Genomic DNA, 14,867 nt, shown 5'->3' with positions numbered 1-14,867 from the left:
GTGGCTTCCGTCTGGCCATTCTACCATAAAGGCCTGATTGGTGGAGTGCTGCAGAGATGGTTGTCCTTCTGGAAGGTTCTCCTATCTTCACAGAGGAACTCTGGAGCTCTGTCAGAGTGACCATTGGGTTCTTGGTCACATCCCTGACCAAGGCCTTTCTCCCCCGATTGCTCCGTTTGACCGGGTGCGAGCCCTAGGAAGAGTCTTGGTGGTTCCACTATTTTCTTGGGGACCTTCAATGCTGCAGAAATTTGTTGATACCTTTCCCCAGATTTGTGTCTCGACACAATCCCGTCTCTGAGCTCTACAGACAATTCCTTTGACCTCATGGCTTGGTTTTTGCTTTGACATGCACTGTCAACTGTGGGACCTTATGTAGACAGGTGTGTGCTTTTCCAAATCATGTCCAATCAATTGAATTTACCACAGGAGGACTCCAATCAAGTTGTGGAAACATCTCAAGGATGATCAATGGAAACAGGATGCACCTGAGCTCAATTTCATTTCTCATAGCAAAGGGTCTGAATACTTATGTAAATAAGGTATTTCTGTTTTTTATTTGTTATAATTTTCAAACATTTCTAAAAACCTCTTTTCACTTTGTCGTTATAGGGTATTGTGTGTAGATTGACGAGGAAAACAAAATGAATACATTTTAGAATACGTCTATAATGTATTAAAATGTGGAAAAAGTCAATGGGTCTGAATATTTTCCGAATGCAATATAAGTATCTCTGTCTTGCTTAAGTTGTATTTATTTTGCACCCAGAGTATAAGTCTGCAGTGCCTCAAAGTGAACAGATAATTTATACCATTATGTTTTATGTGGTTCAAGCACACGTTTTCGACTGTTTCCCGTCTTTACTGATGCTTGTATAACTGAATCATAATATGATTGCTCTCGTCCCTTCAGTATATTCCCATGCCTGTCTTGTATGGAGTATTCCTGTACATGGGAGCATCTTCGCTCAGAGGGATACAGGTAAGATGTCACGAAGCACACTCAGATAAAGTTAAAGTACACTCTCAGTCAAAATATGCTTGTAAGGCTAAGTTCTAACACACTTGGCTAACATCTAAAGCTAAGTTCAAAAAGACCATCTTGAGAAAATGCAGACTTATCACCACACAGTTGGCCTGAATTGAATGCTCCTGAGGTTATCATGTAAAGCCTTTGTTCTATTGCTCATCAGTTCTTTGACCGTCTGAAGCTGTTTGGAATGCCAGCCAAGCACCAGCCAGACTTCATCTACCTGAGATACGTTCCCCTGAGGAAGGTCCACCTCTTCACCATCATCCAGCTCAGCTGCCTGGTCATGCTCTGGGTCATCAAGACCTCCAATTATGCCATTGTCTTCCCCATGATGGTTAGCAAATTCCTTTCTCCTAGCTTTCTCCCTGGGTCATAGGTTACATGTGGATTTATTTGGCCACATTGTAGTTTAACACAATTAGCACCACTATGAGATGTACAGTATAGCCACTGACTTAAGTTTTACATTAGAATGCGTCCACACCAGAAACAGGAGATAGGCTCCTGCCCTATGGGCCGTTCTTGCTGGGACAAAGATTATTTAGTAGGTAATTTTGTCTGAGTGTCATAGGTTGCACCTCCGTCACTCGGTCACGTCATGCCATTGTTTTTGAACGTTCTCAAGCCATCTATCAGCCCTCTAGTGGTGATAAACTCAGCCATTCTGGACGGAGAATAACTACTGTTTCGTCGAAATTACACTATAGTGCATGGAAATAGAATGACATTGATAAAGTAGAGACATATTTTGTAGGAAACAACTTTGCCAGCATTATCATGTTGTCAAATTATTTTAGACAGATGGCAGTGTTGTCATTAGCTAGCAAAGTTCGTCATGAATAGCTAGCAATTAAACGTTAGCTAGCTAAAATCCGGTGCCCCCCCCCCTCAATTTTAGCTAGCTAGCTAATGTTATACGGCATCTAAAGTAAATTTGGTGACATCAAAATGATGACAAAAGGTTTTCCTACTAATTATTTTCTCCTTTTGAATGTCATTCTATTTCCAAGCCACCGTAATGCACTTTTGATTAAATGTTCATCAGCGCTCCTTGATGATGCATTATGTAGATGCATTAAGTAGAATGCTCAGTTAGGCATCCGTCCAAAACGAACGTTCAAAACTATATTTTGACGAAACATGCAATCCGTGAATAGTAAGTTAAGTAGTAAGTGTGTTTGTGTTCTTTGCAGGTGTTGGCTCTGGTGTTTATTAGGAAGCTGATGGATTGCTTCTTCACCAAGAGAGAGATGAGCTGGCTGGATGATCTCATGCCAGAGAGTAAGAAGAAGAAATTGGAGGAAGCCGAAGAAGAGGTATGAAAATAGCATCTACATAAGAAAGCTAGAGTTTGAGACTATAAGGTTCTATCTGCAAAAATATGATTCTGAGATAATTGGCTTTAAAGTTCCAGACTCTCATTAGTTTGAATGGTGCCAGTGATTTTTATATTGTATTCTTTTGAAGTAACAACATGAATTTAGTTATTTAGAGTATCAAATCAAATGTATTTATAAAGCCCGTTTTACATCAGTCGATGTCACAAAGTGCTATACAGAAATCCAGCCTAAAATACCAAACAGCAAGCAATGCAGATGTAGAAGCACGGTGGCTAGGAAAAACTCCCTAGAAAAGGCAGGAATCTAGGAAGAAACCTAGAGAGGAACCAGGCTATGAGGAGTGGCCAGCCCTCATCTGGCTGTGCCGGGTGGAGATTATAACAGTACATGGCCAAGATGTTAAAATGTTCATAGATGAACAGCAGGGTCAAATAATAATAATCACAGTGGTTGTAGAAGGTGTAACAGGTCAGCAACTCAGGAGTAAATGTCAGGTGGCTTTTCATAGCCGATCATTCAGAGTTAGAGTTAGGTGTGGTAGGACGAGAGGGTCGAAAACAGCAGGTCCGGGACAAGGTTGCACGTCCGGTGAACAGGTCAGGGTTCTGTAGCCGCAGGCAGAACATTTAAAACTGGAGCAGAAGCACAACCAGGTGGACTGGGAACAGCAAGTAGTCATCAGGCCAGGTAGTCCTGAGACATGGTCCTAGGGCTCAGGTCCTCCGAGGGAAGAGAGAGAGAGAGAATTAGAGGGAGCATACTTAAATTCACACAGGACACCGGATAAGACAGGAGAAATACTCCAGATATAACAGACTGACCCTACCCCCTGACACATAAGCTATTGCAGTATAAATACTGGAGGCTAAGACAGGAGGGGTCGGGAGACACTGTGGCCCCGTCCGACTATACCCCCGGACAGGGCCAACCAGGCAGGATATAACCCCACCCACTTTGCCAAAGCACAGCCCCCACACCACTAGAGGAATATCTTCAACCACCAACTTACTACCCTGAGATAAGGCCAGCAAGGCCTTAGAGAACATTGAACAGAACAAGGCTATGTCAATAACTCAAAATAATGTTCATTTTTACTGTAGATATGTAACTTTTATTGTAATGATTTATCTCTGCATGTGTTTTAACCAATTAATTATATATAGTACTATCACTATAGTTTAACAACTTCCTGTTGATTATCATATTCTTCAGGAGGAGGAGCAAAGCATGTTGGGAGAGGAAGAGGGAGTAGTGCAATTACCATTAGAAGGATATCAAAAGTAAGTCAGGCCGTTATGATGACATTATATCTCCCTTTTTAAACTGTAAAAAGACTTCAAGCTTCATTGGTAGTAAAATAGTTGACTGTTTGTTGTGTATTATAATGCATGATTATGTCTTGTTTTTTAGGAGTGAATCCGTACTCAACATCACAGATGAAATGTCCAAAGGCTCTTTTGGAAACACGTGGAATGTCAACTCCGACAACTCAAAATGGTATTGCATTGCCTCAAGCATGTTTCCCCAAAATCAGCACATTGGGGTTTTCCATTTAAAACGTATCTTTGTTTCTCTTCTGTCAGTTTGTATAAAAAATGTGTCTTAATTTAAGATATGTGCCTGCAACTCAAACTTTCTTGCACATTTCCCCATGGCATCAATCCTTGTGAAAATATGGAGTTTGTTGAGAATATCTCAAGTTAGGATACCTCCTATACTGAATAGATACCGTGTCATAACCATTATATTGGAAACAGATGACAATGTACCATTGAATTCATAAAATGCCTCTTATTGACCCAAGTTCTATGCTCCGAGAATTTTCAGGATATCGATATGTCATGGCTATTGTATATGAACGAAATTGCAGATTCACCGTTCGGTTGAAACTAGATGCTACTTATTCACTGTAGAAAGGAGTTGTCTCTCCACTTTAGAACTGATGACTTTTCTTGACTGTATTTTCCCATTCCATCTCTGTCATAAACTCTCTTGTGTCCACTAAGATGCTGAACCCCTCAAAGGTAAGAGTCTGATCCCCGTGCCCGTTTGAGCTTCCTTACTCCATTTGGTGACCATCACTTTTTGGAATAAAAATAATTATGTTTATCTTTGCATGATATGAGGCAGGATTGTACAATGTCTTATTCCTCAATTTACCATCAGGTTGAAATTAGATGCTGCTTATTTTTCATCTTTCAAATTGTCATGTTATGCATTTTCGAGTTCATGAACACTGGGAGAGCACATGCTCTTTGAAACTCTTTGATGACTGCCAATGTTAGGCAAAGGTAAATATTATGGATGCTAAATCCGTTACCTGTTCACTGCTTGGAATATAAACCCAGCGTATTACAGGCAGTGACAGATGAATGTGCTCAGTCTAAAGTGACATGACTGAGAAAGCAAGGATGTAAAGTGCATGTAGGAAAGTGCATCTCTGACAACATGATGCTGCTGTGCCAATCAGGCTCTGCTAGCATGACAGTCATCCCTCTACCCAATCTACTATGCCTCAGCCAATGGCCGTGACGGGCAGTTCGGCAAGGAGCACTACAGCGTACTAGCTGCAGGCTCCCATTACGCAACAGCTGGAGAGTGTAATTATATTAGTACATCTCTCTTGTGAAAACTGCTCTTTCATGAACATTGTCTGAGATTCTGATCCCATTATACTTCTCAGCTGCCTGAACATACAGTGCAACTCTGTATGGGATGGGATTACCATGCGATTTACTAAAGCACATCAATATGGTGTTAATGTTCACGTTAGAGCCCCTCCCTACTAAAACATCAGTTGATGATACATTTGGGGACACAGATTAAGTCTAATCCTTGACAAAAAAATGATTCATAATGGAGAATCTCCATTGTTGGAGCCGGACAGCTGATATAAGCTACGTTCTGAAATTGCATACTTGAAAGCACTAACAGCCAGTGTTGATACCCACAGCTTATCCAAGAACAGTGGATGGAAACAAAAGAAGAGGAGAAATATGCAGAAGGCCTGCTTCGCAAGGGAGACAAGTCTATGACGTTTCCCCCTCCACTGCGTTGAAAACAAATCAAAATTGTGTGCCACAGTTTACCATTCCTTTACATTTGTCTTGTAAATCTTTGTGTGTTCAAAAGCGTTAGTGTTTATAGTTTATGTGTCGGAAGCTGCTTCTTTGTTTTGATTTGTTTTTGTGTTTTTAAATGTCAAGTAATACCCGCGTGATATAGGAGAGGTAAGTTTGACTGTATGTGAAAGCAACGGAATGTTACTTGTCGAGGATATATCTGTCACATTGAGAAACTGTTTTCAGCTTGTGTTTGTTTTTTAATTTATTGAATGTATTTTGTATGTTTTTGTATTTTTTTCAATATCATAATATGACAGTTGTTTTGAAATTGCTAAATTATCCAACCAGATAAACAATCGATTAAAAAAGTGTGTACAATACTGCAGTTAAAGACTATGTACTGTGCATCAGTATATACAATTGACGAGTTCATATATCTACAAAATAGGCAAAGTGAAAATGTACTGTATGCATGCAACTTTAATTAATCCACTTTTATGAAATATACAGCATCTGATGAACCTTTTACTGCAGTGGGCTAAATCAGGGTCACTTGGAGTGTTTCTTGGTCGTCTTAAACAAATCTACTTTGAAACAAAAGTATACACCTCACACAGATGGTTATGGGTTTAAACATTTTTTATTACCTTTTAAGTTTGCATCCCGGCGTAAAAAACAAACATTTCGCCCATGGGGCCACTAGGTCGTTTGACTGCAGGAATTGGCTACTTTCATTGGCAAATACAAATCTACAGTATCTGTGTTAAAACATCCAATGTATTGCATTATGAGTTTAGCTATTTGCAATAGTCTTTAAGTTTAGAATATTTTCCAATTGTTTTACTACCAGTAAAGAGATTAGCTGAAAATAGCATTTCTATATTATTTATTGTTGGCAATTTATTCTTGTACAAAGAGCAAACATTGCATTGAGCATTTGATTAGTAAAACGCCTGACTTACGTTGTAGAATACTGTTATGCATATCAATAGATAGTATTGAAACAATGTTCAAGAAGAAAATATAATCCTGCCATTTATTTTAAATCATAAATATTTGTTGCCAAAGTTGAAATAGTTGCAGTTATTGCAGTATATCAATATTTTCAAGCTGCAAAGTTAATGCTTGTTTGTTCTTTTTTTATTTGAGTTGTTTGTCATGGGGGCAGTGTGTGTGCCCAGGAATGATTGTCCACTCAGTAACTAAATATGAAGCTTAACTGATACTTGAAGGCGTCTGCTAAAGGGCAACATACATGGCTATAGAAACAAATGCAATAGCACTTTTTCTAGAAGGGGAACATTTATAGGAGCTATATTTATTGTTATAAAGATTATTAAACTATATTTCCTTTGTAAAATACCAACAACGAATTTGTTCACATCTAATTTTCTAAGCCTATTTATCCATAACACCTTTTGCTTCATTTTAAATGATCAGTGTCTGCACAATATTTTGAAATCTCTTGTTGAACATTTCTACTCTGCTACTACTACTCGTGTTACTAATTGTACTTAGCTCTGAATAAATGTGTTTGAAAAGTCACTCAATCAGTTTTGTTTGTGAAAGAAATCCGTGAAGCAGTGTAAGGAAACATGGCACTGCAAAACAATATTAAGTTTACTTTCTGCTATTGTTACTGGTCTTTAGAGCTGAAGTATGACTGTTTATTATGTATCTTGTGTACAGTTGAAGTCTGAAGTTTACATGCACCTTAGCCAAATACATTTCAACTCAGTTTTTCACAATTCCTGACATTTAATCCTAGTAAAAATTCTCTGTCTTAGGTCAGTTAGGATCACCACTTTATTTTAAGAATGTGAAATTTCAGAATAATAGTAGAGAGAATGATTTATTTCAGCTTTTATTTCTTTCATCACATTCCCAGTGGGTCAGAAGTTTACATACACTCAATTAGTATTTGGTAGCATTGCCTTTAAATTGTTTAACTTGGGTCAAACGTTTCAGGTAGCCTTCCACAAGCTTCCCACAATAAGTTGGGTGAATTCTGGCCCATTCCTCCTGACAGAGCTGGTGTAACTGAGTCAGCTTTGTAGGCCTCATTGCTCGCACACGCATTGCTCGCACAGTTTTTCCCACACATTTTCTATAGGATTGAGGTCAGGGCTTTGTGATGGCCACTCCAATACCTTGACTTTGTTGTTCTTAAGCCATTTTGCCACAACTTTGGAAGTATGATTGGGGTCATTGTCCATTTGGAAGACCCATTTGCGACCAAGCTTTAACTGATGTCTTGAGATGTTGCGTCAATATATCCATATAATTTTACTTCCTTATGATGACATTTATTTTGTGAAGTGCACCAGTTCCTCTTGTAGCAAAGCACCCCTACAACATGATGCTGCACGGTTGGGATGGTGTTCTTCGGCTTGCAAGCCTCCCCCTTTTTCCTCCAAACATAACGATGATCTTTATGGCCAAAGAGTTCTATTTTTGTTTCATCAGACCAGAGGACATTTCTCTAAAAAGTACAATCTTTGTCCCCATGTGCAGTTGCAAACTGTAGTCTGGCTTTTTAATGGAGGGTTTAGAGCAGTGGCTTCTTCCTTGCTGAGCGGCCTTTCAGGTTAGGTCGATATAGAACTCTTTTTACTGTGGATATACTGTAGATAATTTTGTACCTTTTTCCTCCAGCATCTTCACAAGGTCCTTTGCTGTTGTTCTGGGATTGATTTGCGCTTTTCGCACCAAAGTACGTTCATCTCTAGTACACAGAACGCATCTCCTTCCTGAGTGGTATGATGGCTGCGTTGTCCCGTGGTGTTTATACTTGAGTGCTATTGTTTTTACAGATGAACGTGGTACCTTCAGGCATTTGGAAATTGCTCTCAAGGATTAACCAGACTTGTAGAGGTCTACAATTTTTTTCTGAGGTCTTGGCTGATTTCTTTTGATTTTCCCATGATGTCAAGCAAAGAGGCACTGAGTTTGAAGGAAGGCCTTGAAATACATCCACAGGTATACCTCCAATTGACAAAAATTATGTCAATTAGCCTATCAGAAGCTTCTAAAGCCATGACAGAATTTTCTGGAATTTTCCAAGCTGTTTAAAGGCACAGTCAACTTAGTGTATGTATATTTCTGACCCACTGGAATTGTGATACAGTGAATTTTAAGTGGAATAATCTGTCAGTAAACAATTGTTGGAAAAATTACTTGTGTCATGCGCAAAGTAGAAAAACTAGAGTTCGTTAACAAGATATTTGTGGAGTGGTTGAAAAACGAGTTTTAATGACTCCAACCTAAGTGTATGTAAACTTCTGACTTCAACTGTATGTACATTTACTATGAAAGTATAAAACTCAAACTTAATACATTTATTTGAACATGTTTCTTTTCCCCATCAATATTACTGCTGTTTGGAATGTCTGATTTGGAGTAAGTCAACTAGTGATCTGAAGTGGCCTTGACACCTAAAACAAATGCCCAAAATAGAACCCTAATTCTAAATTTGTAAGAGTTTTTAGATTTACTCTGTATGCTTTGATCTAGGAGAAAGCCAAGGAGTATGCAATTTCCAGTGAATAAAGGCAGGGAGGGTCAACTTTCAGTTCAAGTTGACCAGTCAACCTTATACACTAGGGCAGCGTTTAGACAGGCAGTCCAATTCAGAATAATTTTTTCACTAATTGTTTTTTTGACCAATCAGATCAGCTCTGAAAAAAATTGGATGTGATTTGTCAAAGGTCAGGTCACATTACACTGTGGGTGAAAGTGTTTGACAGAAATCCCCTCAACTGAATTGAGTCTTCCACTTCACTCACAGCCACATCTGCCTTGTTGAGCATAAGGTTGGATAAAGAGGAAGTACAATTGCTGAAGTCATTCATTGCAGGACCTCAATTTGCCTGGAGGTAATACGTTGGATTATACACTGTGACTTCACTTGAACATATTGTACAAAACAATGACAGCTTCATCCACAGAAGTGAATTACATATAATTTTTTATTCAACAACAAAAGAGACCCAAATTCTATTACGACAAATGCCCAGTATGACCCTTAGAGATTTGGAATATAAATAGAATTGTGTGGGCAGGTGTTTTTTTTCTAAATCAACAGATGGTTTTCAATTCACTAGCTGACAGCTTAGAGAGGTATCACATCCCAAAGCATGACATATATCTGGCACATGTGACTAGTTTATTTCCATGCCAGTAACACCTAGGAAGTGCTCCCTGATCACTGATCCCTGCCAGGCTGTTGATTCACATCACGTCATTCCATTACTTGATTGAAATCCCTGGGTGTGTTTTCCCCTTGGTGATATGGCTGTCCTCAAGGCTGATTGATTTGGGTTCCACCTCCGTGATCACAGGTTCTCTACTCGAACATGATCTTGAATTGTTACTCATCGATTGACACAGGTTCTATATTTATATATAATACAATGACATGTATTATAAAAGTAAGGATTATATTTGAACTGAATATAGTATTTCCACAATATTTGTGTTTCTGGGTTCATATGATAAGGCATCTCTCTGGTTAGTGTTTAGATACACTACATGGCCAAAATTATGTGGACACTCATTCCAAAATCATGGGCATTATATGGAGTTGGTCTGCCCTTTGCTGTTATAACAGCCTCCACTCATCTGGGAAGGCTTTCCACTAGATATTGGAACATTGCTGCGCGGACTTGCTTCCATTCAGCCACAAGAGCATTAGTGAGGTCGGGCACTGATGTTGGGCGATTAGCCCTGGTTCGAAGTCGGCGTTCTAATTCATCCCAAAGGTGTTCAATGGGGTTGAGGCCAGGGCTTTGTGCAGGCCACCACTCCAGCTGACACTTGGCATTGAGCATGGTGATCTTAGGCTTGTGTGCGGCTGCTCGTCCATAGAAACCCATTTCCCGGTGTTCCCGCTCTGTGAGCTTGTGTGGCCTACCACTTCACGGCTGAGCCGTTGCTCCTAGACGTTTCCACTTCACAATAACAGCACTTACAGTTTACCGGGGCAGCACTAGCAGGGCAGAAGGTTGATGAAACTGACTTACTGGAAACGTGGCATCCTATGGCAGTGCCACGTTGAAAGTAACGGAGCACTGAGATTGTATGGGTGTTTGCTCGATTTTATACACCTGTCAGTAACGGGAAATAGCCAAATCCACTCAATTTGAAGGGGCGTCCACATACTTTTGAGTGTATCTTTGGATATTTGAATACATTTTGTATGGCAAGAATAATGGTTTATTAAAATTTTTCTCCAACAAAATTAGCAAGCTACAGGCTACAGATTTTGGTCCAGTTTTACCAACATTTTTAACCTGTTATTTTTAGAAGGAGAGTGTTTTTTTTTATCAAACTTTTTAATTAGGCTATTGTTTAACCATTCGATCTTGTTCCCCTCCTAACACTGAAAATATTGCCCTTGAAGTAGAAAGTGAAGCATTTAGTTAATACAGTATGTCACCATTTTATGTTAACAAACAAAAAGCAATTGACAAGCAACACAATTTCTTGTCGGAGGATTTATTAGCATGGCCAGAAGAAGGAGGAAACAGGTTATTAAACAGGAAATTGAACAGGGGGGTCATTCTGGATGAGTTGCATTCTCTCTTGACTGGGGGCTCATAAGACATAAGACACTGGGACTCTGTGACTGATTAGTAAGACACTGGGACTCTGTGACTGATTAATAAGACACTGGGACTCTGTGGCTGATTAATAAGACACTGGGACTCTGTGACTGATTAATAAGACACTGGGACTCTGTGACTGATTAATAAGACACTGGGACTCTGTGACTGATTAATAAGACACTGGGACTCTGTGACTGATCAATAAGACACTGGGACTCTGTGACTGATTAATAAGACACTGGGACTCTGTGACTGATTAATAAGACACTGGGACTCTGTGGCTGAGTAGAGGAGCCCTATTCTCGTCTGCCTCGGCCATTCTTCAGCCAGGACACAAACTCCTTGGCTGCTTGGTCCTGCAGGTAGGAGCTCATGTCGCTGGTGTAGGTACCCTCTGCATGTCGTTTGATGGGACCCCTGAAAAAAATATGGAGAGATTTTATAGTGTTGATAGTAACTATATAAAAATAATAATATATGAGAAATAAGCAGTTGTTAAACACATTGGTTCACTGTGCATTATTAAGCTGCTATAGTAAGACTTCTCTGAGCTGTAACTGAAAACCATGTAAAACCATGTAAAACCATGTAAAACCATGTAAAACACCAACATGTAGTAAATAGCTACAGTATGTCATAAACATTTTGGCCATTTTTGTCTTTGTTTATAGCTCATTATAGCTCATTCATCCTATCGCTTAAGTACTGCATTCATACAGTTTCAGGTTAAGCTGGAACATATTGGAAGATGATCTACTGCTTTTTGAAATGGAATGAGGAAAACAGACACACACAGTAGGAGAAAAAGAAAGAAACACTCACCCACTTCTCTTCGAGTTCATTAGCCACTGGACAAAGTCTTGCACTCGTCTCGACTGGAGATATTTACTGTAGTCGTTAGAGAATGTTCCCTCTGAATGTCTCTTCGTGTTCGAAAGCTCCCTTGGCTCGCTGAACATAGAGTCCTCTGTCAATAGGCTGCAGAAACAGACAAGTCAGTAGTTACAGGATGCTGAGAGAGAGAGAGAGAGAGAGAGAGAGAAAGAGAGAGACTAAACCTGATTGGTGCAGAGTTCAAAAGTTTCTCAGAGTTTGAGGCTCCTACCTGGAGTTGTCCTCTGTGTCCTCCTGCGGGATTTGCAAGCTGCTCTGAGCAATGATCAAGAGCAGAAGTCCAGCGAAAGAGTGGGTGCCTTTCATCTTTTGACCTCCTAGATATTAGCAGTGGAAATAGGAAATTGCTAAAAACAAATTCAGAGAAACTTCCTGATGTGAAGTATCAGCGGTTGAAAATGAGTTGTAGGGGTTTGGTGCTGCTCACCTGTGTTCCCTCTGTTGAGCGTCGTTGAGAAAGGGGGAGTCTGTGCCTGGCTGCCTGCTGTGCGTAGGTAGATCTCTGCTGGTTTTTTCTTTCTTTGGCTCCCTGGAGCTGCTTCTTGGCCCCTTCTTGGTCTGGCCAGCCTTTATATAGTTGAGCTGGGTGACTGTCTGCTCAGGTGGCACCCTCCTCACAGACGCACAGGCACATTCGTTACTCTCAATCCATTAGTCAGAACTCGACTCAATGCACTAGATACATTTGCAGTCCATCTTTGTTTAAATGTGGAACTGTCCAGAGGTAAAAGCTGTCACTTAGGTGTCGAAATCAAACATGATTTCATCCTGTCCAACAAATCCAAATACTTATATAACAGTCTACCATCTGTTTTCAGATAGCCTGGTTTGCACTGCAGGTTCAGTGTTTGTGGAACGTAAGAACATGGAGTTAAACAAACATTGAAACACCTCCTTTCAGCATTTCATCCCTGAGTGGAATTTAGAGACTGATCAGATATTTAGGTGATCAAGGAACGAACACAATGTAATTCAGTATTATATTAATTTGTTTATTTGTTCAATACTAATGTGATCACATGCAAAACACACAGTCTGTATCAATAATGTGTCCAGACTGAAGAATCATATACCATGTGAACTTGGTATATACTCATATACACTACATGGCCAAAAGTATGTGGACACCCATTAAAATCAGTGGATCAGCTATTTCAGCTCCACCCGTTGCTGACAGGTCTATAAAATCGAGCACACAGCCATGACATTTCCATAGACAAATGTTGGCAGTAGAATGGCCCGTACTGAAGAGCTCAGTGACTTTAATGTGTTACCATCATAGGATGATACCTTTCCAATAAGTCAGTTCGTCAAATTTCAGCACTGCTAGAGCTGCCCCGGCCAAATGTAATGTTGTTATTGTAAAGTGCAGAGCAACAACAGCTCAGCCGCAAAGTGGTAGGCCAAGCAAGCTCACAGAACGGGAAGCAATGTCAGCACATTAACTCGTCTTCGGGAGCTTCATGAAATGGGTTTCCATGGCCGAGCTGCAACACACAGCCTAAAATCACTGTGCGCAATGGAAAATGCATTCTCTGGAGTGATGATTCACACTTCACCATCTGGCGAATCTGGGTTTGGCAGATGCCAGGAGACCACTACCTGCCCCAATACATAGTGCCTACTGTAAAGTTTGGTGGTGGAGGAATAATTGTCTGTTTTTCATGGTTTGGGTAATTCCTTCCTTAGTTTCAGTGAAGGAAAATCTTAACGCTACAGCATACAATGACATTCTAGACGATTCTGTGCTTCCAATTTTTGCCAACAGTTTGGGGAAGACCCTTTCCTGTTTCAGCAGGACAATAACCCTGTGCACTAAGCGAGGTCCATATAGAAATGGTTTGTTGAGATCGGTGTGGAAGAATGTGTCTGACCTGCAAAGATCCCTGACCTCAACCCCATTGAACACTTTTGGGATGAATAGGAACGCCGACTACGAGCCAGGCCTAATCACCCAACATCAGTGCCCGACCTCACTAATGCTCTTGTGGCTGAATGGAAGCAAGTCCCTGCAGCAATGTTCTAACATCTAGTGGAAAGCCTTCCCAGAAGCCTTCCCATATTAATGCCCATGATTTTGGAATGAGATGTTTGACGAGCAGGCGTCCACGTACTTTTGGCAATATAGCGTACCACGTGAACAATCATATAAAGTGTCTTCAGAAAGTGTTCACACCACTTGACCTTTTCCACAAAATGAGGAATTAAAATTGATTTAATTGTCATTTTTTGTCAATTTGAAGAAAAATGCTAACATTTGTAAAGTCATGAAAAATAAAACACTAATGTATCTTGACTAGACAAGTATTCAACCCCCTGAGTCAATGCATGTTAAAATCACCTTTGTTAGTGATTACAGCTGTCAGTCTTTCTGGGTAAGTCTCTAAGAGCTTTCCACACCTGGATTGTGCAACATTTGCCCGTTATTCTTTTCAACATTCTCCAAGCTCTGTCTAATTGTTTGTTGATAGACAGCTATTTTCAAGACTTACCATAGATTTTCAAGTCAATTTAAGTCCGAACTGTAACTAGGCCACTCAGAAACAGTCACTGTCTTCTTGGTAAGCAACTCCAAGGTATATTTGGCCTTGTGTTTTAGGATATTGTTCTGCTGAAAGGTGAATTCATCTCCCAGTGTGGTGGAAAGCAGACTGAACCAGGTTTTCCTCTAGGATTTTGCCTGTGCTTAGCTCCATTCCATTTATTTTTTATCCTGAAAAACTCCTCAGTCCTTAACGATTACAAGCATACCCATAACATGATGCAGCCACCACTATGCTTGAAAATATGGAGAGTGGTACTCAGTAATGTGTTGTTTTGTATTTGCCCCAAATATAACACTTTGTATTCAGGACAAAAAGATAATTGCTTTGCAAATGTATTAAAAATATAAAAACTGATATGTCACATGTACATACAGTTGAAGTTG

The 14,867-nt window shown here is 39.9% G+C and overlaps 2 protein-coding genes across 9 annotated transcripts in view; one reads left to right on the top strand and one right to left on the bottom strand.

The window, feature by feature from the left end:
* The window catches only part of LOC110501500 (sodium-driven chloride bicarbonate exchanger), a 55,573-nt gene extending 48,590 nt beyond the window's left edge, over positions 1 to 6,983 (top strand). For 5 of the 8 annotated variants that reach the window (XM_021579106.3, XM_021579105.3, XM_090215628.1 and 2 more), the window contains 5 exons: positions 914 to 982; positions 1,194 to 1,367; positions 2,227 to 2,349; positions 3,586 to 3,653; positions 3,784 to 3,984. In XM_021579106.3, the coding sequence (XP_021434781.3) occupies positions 914 to 982; positions 1,194 to 1,367; positions 2,227 to 2,349; positions 3,586 to 3,653; positions 3,784 to 3,979 (630 nt within the window). In that variant the 3' untranslated portion in view covers positions 3,980 to 3,984. Of the gene's footprint in view, positions 1 to 913; positions 983 to 1,193; positions 1,368 to 2,226; positions 2,350 to 3,585; positions 3,654 to 3,783; positions 3,985 to 4,379; positions 4,398 to 5,326 lie in introns of those variants that run through there. The other 3 variants (XM_090215627.1, XM_021579107.3, XM_021579108.3) reach the window with 2 other exon arrangements.
* A 3,935-nt stretch (positions 6,984 to 10,918) lies between these two features.
* Positions 10,919 to 14,309, bottom strand: LOC110501499 (glucagon-2). Its single transcript, XM_021579104.3, has 4 exons — positions 12,366 to 14,309; positions 12,150 to 12,255; positions 11,867 to 12,022; positions 10,919 to 11,461 (listed from the first exon to the last, which is right to left on the bottom strand). The coding sequence occupies exons 2-4, from the start codon at positions 12,242 to 12,244 to the stop codon at positions 11,341 to 11,343; spliced, it is 372 nt and encodes a 123-aa protein (XP_021434779.1). The 5' UTR covers positions 12,245 to 12,255; positions 12,366 to 14,309; the 3' UTR covers positions 10,919 to 11,340.
* Between the last annotated feature and the right edge of the window lie 558 nt (positions 14,310 to 14,867).

Source organism: Oncorhynchus mykiss, chromosome 22 (genome assembly GCF_057628025.1).
Source record: "Oncorhynchus mykiss isolate SJ-2025 chromosome 22, ASM5762802v1, whole genome shotgun sequence".
Taxonomy (NCBI): domain Eukaryota; kingdom Metazoa; phylum Chordata; class Actinopteri; order Salmoniformes; family Salmonidae; genus Oncorhynchus; species Oncorhynchus mykiss.
This window is presented reverse-complemented; position numbering and strand designations above follow the sequence as displayed.